General features: G+C 38.9%; 1 protein-coding gene across 1 annotated transcript in view; it reads right to left on the reverse strand.

Moving 5' to 3' along the window:
- Nucleotides 1-7,465, reverse strand: part of ABHD18 (abhydrolase domain containing 18) — a 66,305-nt gene that overhangs the window by 18,996 nt on the left and 39,844 nt on the right. Inside the window, exons 5-7 of the mRNA XM_037741738.1 lie at nt 4,775-4,853; nt 4,540-4,624; nt 2,426-2,453 (exon numbers count right to left, since the gene is read on the reverse strand). Coding sequence (XP_037597666.1) covers nt 2,426-2,453; nt 4,540-4,624; nt 4,775-4,853 — 192 coding nt within the window. The remainder of the gene's footprint in view (nt 1-2,425; nt 2,454-4,539; nt 4,625-4,774; nt 4,854-7,465) is intronic.

Below are 7,465 nucleotides of genomic sequence, written 5' to 3' on the forward strand. Positions count from 1 at the left end.
TTTTTTTTTTAGTAGAGACAGGGTTTCACCATGTTGGCCAGGATGGCCTTGATCTCTCGACCTTGTTATCCACCCACCTTGGCCTCCCGAAGTGCTGAAATTACAGGCATGAGCCAGAGTGCCCGGCCAGCCTTTAATTTTTCACAAGGCTTCACAAAGTTCATTATAAACTATCAAGGTTCATTCTAAATTATTCTTCATGGTATACATATTTGCCTCCACCCCATCCCACTTTCACCTATACTTCTTTCATGCTATGACCATACAGAACACCGGACTTCCAAATCTACATCTCTAGCACTTTCCAACTGCCTATTTGGCCTCTCCACTTGCAGGTTTAACCAAGGTTACAAATTTGACACTTTTTTTTTTTTTTTGAGTCAGAGTTTTGCTCTTGTTGCCCAGGCTGTGGCACGATCTCAGCTCACTGCAACCTCCGCCTCCCAGGTTCAAGTGATTCTCCTACCTCAGCCTCCCGAGTAGCAGGGATTACAGGTGTGTGCCACCATGCCTGGCTAACTTTTTTGTCCTTTAATAGAGGGGTTTCTCCACGTTAGTCAGGCTTGTCTCGAACTCCTGACCTCAGATGATCCTCCTGCCTTGGCCTCCCAAAGTGCTGGGATTACAGGAGTAAGCCCCTGGGCCCGGCCTCAAATTTGACACATCTAAGTCAGAACTTTTGATTTATCTCCCACAACATCCAATTCATAAACAACACCTACCATTTCAACTTCTAAATTGTATCTTGAATCCAGGAAAACTTCTTTCCATTTCCACTACCACCTAGTTATGCTAGTTACTACTCTTGGATCATTGTAATAGCTTCCTATTTGTTTTCTCTGCTGCTATTCTTGCCCCAGTAAACCAAAGTAGGTCTTTAAAAATATAAATCAGGCAACTCATTTGCTTAAAGTCCTCTAGACACTTCCCATTGCACTCTCAGATCATTCACATTCAAAGCATGATGGCCTTCATCATGTGGTCCTTGTCTTTCCTTTTTTTTTTTTTTGAGACAAAGTCTTGCTCTGTCGTCCAGGTTGGAGTGTAGTGGCGTGATATCGGCTCACTGCAACCTCTGTTTCCTGGGTTCAACTGATTCTCCTGCCTCGGGCTCCCGAGCAGCAGGGACTACAGGTGTGCACCACCATGCCTGGCTAATTTTTGTATTTTTAGTACAGACAGGGTTTTACTATGTTGGTCAGGCTGGTCTCGAACTCCTGACCCCAAGTGATCCACCCACCTCAGCCTCCCAAAGTGTTGGGATTACAGGCGTGAGCCACCGTACCCGGCCCTTGCCTATCTTTCTGATCTCATCTTGAACTACTCTCCTCTCCTGATGCTTACACTGCGCTTTTCATTTACTTTTCCTTCTCAGTGGCTGATCTTCTTCCAAGTCTTCCTCCAGATGGGCTCCTTCTCATTACATCATGTTCTCATACATAATACTGTTACTACACTGCACACCATATTACTCTTTATACAATTGCCCTGCTTTATTCCATTCACTGGGCATTGATAAATATCTGAAATAACTTTATTTATCTGTCTCCTATACTAGAATATGAACTTTATGAGTGTTGTCTTATTGTTGCTGTATTCCCAGTGTCTAGCATCAAATATTTATTGAATGAACCAAACCAAACACAATATATATTATGGAAATGCAAAAGAAATTCAAAGTTTATCATTTTAAAAGACTGAAATGTTTATCTTCAGATTTTCTACACTATGCATTGTAAGAATAAACAGTGTCTAATTATACAAAGTAATTGTGCCACCATGTGCACATTAGTAATCTAATTATACAAAATAAATGTATTTTAAAAGGGAAAAGGCAGGCCAGGTACGGTGGCTCATGCCTACAATCCCAGCACTTTGGGAGGCTGAGGTGGGCAGATCACTTGAGGTCAGGAGTTTGAGACCAGCTTGACCAACATGGTGAAACCCCATCTCTATTAAAAATACAAAAATTAGCCAGGAAAGGTGGTGCATGCCTATAATCCCAGCTATTTAAGAGCCTGAGGCAGGAGAATCCTTGAACCCAGGAGTCAGAGGTTCCAGTGAGCTGAGATCACACCAATGTACTCCAGCCTAGGTGACAGAGTGACTCCGTCTCAAAACCCCCCCCCCAAAAGAAAACAGAAAAGGAAAGAGTTTTATCATTTCTTCATTAACAGTTTCATAAACAAAATATATCTTAAGTCTACCTATTAAAATTGTTTATTGTATTTCCTTAACAGACATTAAAATGCAAAAATCTTAAAAATAAGAATTAAAGTCAGTATTCATTCTACAGTTTTATAACAGAAATCCCCCTCATTAATATTTAGATATTCAATTTAGAAATGGTTAACTTAAGGCAACCAAAATTTTAATACTGCTATTTGGTAAAAAGACTGCAAAAATGAAGGTGATATATACTTACACTTGGTCCTTGGGTTTCCTGCAGCCATTTAAGAATGTGGGTCAAAGAGAAAGTTTTAAAATAATTAAGTAATTTTGTTTGTCTGAGAGTACATTAACTAGTTAAATTTTACACAATTTAATACTGAAAAACTTCATTCTAGTTATCTTTAGTAGGCTGTTTAGAAGTTCTTAAGTTTTCAACTTAATTATTTTTCTTTTTAAAAATAAATAGCTTTATTGATATAGATAATCATATATCACATAAATTGTACAACCTTCAATTTAAATTTAAAATGAAGTTTTATTGATTTAGTTTACTTCATTTGTATATTTTTATTATAGAAAATCCAAAAAGTAATGTTAAAAAACAACTATTTTGTCTACAGACAATCATATTAACATTTTGGCATATTCCTTTCAGTATTTTTCTTTATGCATATATATATATATATATATATTTTTTTTTTGACACAGAGTCTAGCTCTGTCGCCCAGGTTGGAGTGCAGTGGCATGATCTCAGCTCACTGCAACTTCCGCCTCCCAGGTTCAAGCAATTCTTCTGCCTCAGCTTCCTAAGTTGTTGGAATTACAGGTGCACACCACCATGCCTGGCTAATTTTTGTACTTTTAGTAGAAACAGGGTTTTGCCATGTTGGCCAGGCTGGTCTCAAACTCCTGACCTTAGGTGATCCTCCTGCCCGAGTCTCCCAAAGTGCCGGGATTACAGGCCTGAGCAACTGTGCCAGGCCAATGCAGTTTTTACTTTGGATGTAGTTTTTAGTTCTTTTGCATACCTGTGCCACACCATAGAGTTTTATATCCTATTTTCTTTTTTTGAGACAGAGTGAAATTTCACTCTTTTTGCCCAGGCTGGAGTGCAATTGTGCAATCTCGGCTCACTGCAACCCCATCTCCTGGGTTCAAGTGATTCTACTGGCTCAGCCTCCTGAGTAGCTGGGATTACAGATGCGTGCCAGCATGCCTAGCTAATTTTGTATTTTTAGTAGAGATGGGGTTTCACCATGTTGGCCAGGTTGGTCTCGAACTCCTGACCTCAGATGATCCACCCACCTTGGCCTCCCAAAGTGCTGAGAGTACAGGCGTGAACTACTGCGCCCAGCCTTTATCCTATTTTCACATCATAAATACTTGTCATACATTATTGTAAACTAATAATAACAGTTAAAAGCTACTGAATGCTAATTATTTATCAGGCACTGTTCTAGACAGTATTAATCACTTAATAATCTCAATAGCCCAAGAGATTATTCTCATTTATCAATGAGAAAATTGAGGTACTAAAAGGTTATATAACAGGTCCAAGGTCACAAAGGTAGTAAGTGGTAAAGAAATAAATATAACACAACCAATTGCATAAAATTCCAATGTTATGAAACACAGTTTACATAACTATTTCTATTTTAGACATTTAGCTATTTTGAATGCTTTACTATCATAAATAAAGCTATACAAACATGTTTTTGTTATTTTCTTTTTTCTTAGTTTTTATCCTTAGAAAAAATTTCCCAGAATCAAAATCATTCTGTCACGGGATATGATGTTTCAAAGCTCCTGATACATATGGTAATAAATGTTTTCCCAAACAGTTGAACTGATTTTCAGTCACTAGTAACAAGAATGCCCATTTCACAGCAGCCTCACCAGTACTGTGTTTTATTTTTTAAAAATAGTTGACCATTGTTGTTTTAACGCTACATTTATTACCAGCAACGTTGAACATTTCTTTATATCTGTGCATCAGTTTCATTTCTTCTTCTGGGAATAGTCTGACGTCATCTTGAAAATCAAGTTAAGAACTGTTCTAAACCTCAACTGATACTGTAAATTGCATTTAAAACATGAGTGTTTCCTTAATAGCAAACATTTGACTTACTAACATTGAAATCTAGCACAAGTCTCCCAAGAAATAGAAGTAGAATTTCTTTACTGTACAATACAAGCATAATCCTATGTTAATTTTTAAAAGGCATCTTGTTTCTTTAGTATTTTCTGAACTGATGACTAGATTTACTGGTTTAGAAAAGTTGGTTACTATCTGTCATTCCTTTTGGTGACTAAATATACCAATAAATAAACAAGACAAAAGATTTCTTAGATATCACAAAAGGATATAATAAGGATTTTCTAACAATAAAGAAGCCATTCGGGCTTCTTTAATCATAGGACGGGCCATTAGTGTTCGTCGCCTCCAGTAATGCTAAGGAAACAAAAGAACACATACTCAAAGGATATAGTAGCCACATCTGTTAAGAATATGTCAACAAATTATCTAGAGATTAAAGCATTATAATAAAGTCTTTTTTTTCCCCCTTAATGCCACTAATAAGCCAATATAATAAAGTCTTACATGATCTCCTGTTCCAGCAAGATGAATGCATACAGGTCTATATTTGCTGTTCCATTCTTTAGGCACAATAAATTGGAACCTATTTTTAAAAGCACAGACATATCAATAAAATTCTCTTTAAAGGACTTTCAATAAAAACTTTCAATTCTTAAAAATGTTACATTTAAAGCATTTGAGAGAAAAGATCAGTCTAAAAATTTTGACATTCAAATTGTAATTAACTATATTAAGTTGTCCAAAAGCTATAAAGATATTGCAAATCTGCTTTCTGTTTAGATATTAAAATCTTCAATACAACATAAACATAGAATTTACTGTCACTGTTCTTTACCTTGTTCAATATTACAACTTTATAAATACATAATGAAATTTTCTTATCTTCTAGAGACACCACGATGTATGAGTAAGCCTTAAAAGAAATAACTTTTTTTTTTTTTTTTTGAGACGGACTCTTGCTCTGTCACCCAGGCTGGAGTGCAGTGGTGTGATTTTGGCTTGCTGCAACCTCCGCCTCCTGGGTTCAAGCAGTTCTCCTGCTTCAGCCTCCGGAGTAGCTGGAAGTACAGGTGCATGCCACCATGCCCAGCTAATTTTTGTATTTTTAGTAGAGATGGAGTTTCACCATGTTGGCCAACTGGTCTCAAACTCCTGAGTGATTCACCCACCTTGGCCTTCCAAAGTGATGGGATTACATGCATGAGCCACCACATCTGGCCAAAAGAAATAACTCTTTTTTTTTTTTTGAGACGGAGTTTCGCTCTTGTTACCCAGGCTGGAGTCCAATGGCGCGATCTCGGCTCACCGCAACCTCCGCCTCCTGGGTTCAGGCAATTCTCCTGCCTCAGCCTCCTGGGTAGCTGGGATTACAGGCATACGCCACCATGCCCAGCTAATTTTTTGTATTTTAGTAGAGACAGGGTTTCACCATGTTGACCAGGATGGTCTCGATCTCTTGACCTCGTGATCCACCTGCCTCGGCCTCCCAAAGTGCTGGGATTACAGGCTTGAGCCACCGCTCCCGGCCGGCTCTTTTTTTTTTTTTGAGACGGAGTTTCGCTCTTGTTACCCAGGTTGGAGTGCAATGGCGCGATCTCGGCTCACCGCAACCTCCGCCTCCCGGGTTCAGGCAATTCTCTTGCCCCAGCCTCCTGAGTAGCTGGGATTACAGGCACGCGCCACCATGCCCAGCTAATTTTTTGTATTTTTAGTAGAGACGGGGTTTCACCATGTTGACCAGGATGGTCTCGATCTCTTGGCCTCGTGATCTACCCACCTCGGCCTCCCAAAGTGCTGGGATTACAGGCTTGAGCCACCGCACCCGGCCTAAGAAATAACTCTTTAGATATAGCTCCGACCTTTTCTCTTTGCAAAAGAAATGCTTGGCTGTACAAGCTGTTGATGTATCAATAAAACAGTTTATGTTGTCTGTTTTTTTTTTTAACTTTTAGTGTATGATAGACTCTGATTCATTAAAATTTTGATACTTACAAGTAAAGCCAATCCATGCCAGAAAACAAAAAACACAAACGTACAGTTTTCTCTCTTTGACTTTTTTTTTTCTTTTTAAAGTCCAAAGCAACTCTTGTCTTTTTTTTTTTCGAGACAGGGTCTTGCTGTTGCCCAGGGAGTGCAGAGGCAAGATAACAGCTCACTGCAGCCTCAACTTCCTGAGCTCAAGTGATCCTCCCACTTTAGCCTCCCAGGTAGCTGGGATTACAGGTATCTGCTACCAAGCCCAGCTAATTTTTTATTTGTTGTAGAGATGGGATCTCGCTATGTTGCCCAGGCTGGTCTCAAACATCTAGACTCAAGCGATCCTCCTGCTTTAGCCTCCCAAAGTGCTGGGATTACAGGCATGAGCCATCGCACCTCATCTTTGTTTTTAATTAGTGTAGTATTTTGGTCCTGATTTAATGTTTTATTTATTTATATACCATGGCCTCTTGAATAACTAAGATTACAGACAAGAGTTAACACACCTGTCCATTTTAACGATTTTTAAGCTTATGATTCAGCGACATTAAGTACAGTAACATGGCTGTGCAACCATCACTACCACCTATCTGCAAAATATTTTTATCTTCCCAAACTGATTTCTCATTTTAATTTCCTTAGCAGTTCATACTTTAGAATTACTATCATAGTAAAAGACTGTACTCTTTCAGCTGAAGGTTTGACCTGAGGTGACAACATTCTTAGGGAACATAAAATCTCAATTCTGAGCTGAAAACTTTGCTTAGACAGAAGGGGTAATATCACCATTTATCCACTGTCAATAAATTGCAGAATAGACCAAAGACAAATAAATTTAGGATGGGTTTTTTTTTTTTTGAGACAGAGTCTTGCTCTGTCACCCAGATGGGAGTCCAGTGGCACGATCTCAGCTCACTGCAACCTCCACCTCCCAGATTCAAGAGATTCCTCCCGAGCAGCAGGGACTGCAAGTGCGTGCCACCACACTCGGTTAGCTTTTTTGTATTTTTAGCAGAGACAAGGTTTCACTGTGTCAGCCAGAATGGTCTCGATCTTCTGACCTTGTGATCCACCCACCTCGGCCTCCCAAAGTGCTGGGATTACAGGCGTGAGCCACTGTTTCAGGCCTAATATGATTTAATAATTATTCTTGTTTTGTGCTGATGGGAACTCTTTTCTTTTTTTTTTTTTTTTTTTTTTTTTTTTTGCTTCATCTTT

This window comes from Cebus imitator, unplaced genomic scaffold, assembly GCF_001604975.1.
Source record: "Cebus imitator isolate Cc_AM_T3 unplaced genomic scaffold, Cebus_imitator-1.0 Scaffold105, whole genome shotgun sequence".
NCBI lineage: Eukaryota > Metazoa > Chordata > Mammalia > Primates > Cebidae > Cebus > Cebus imitator.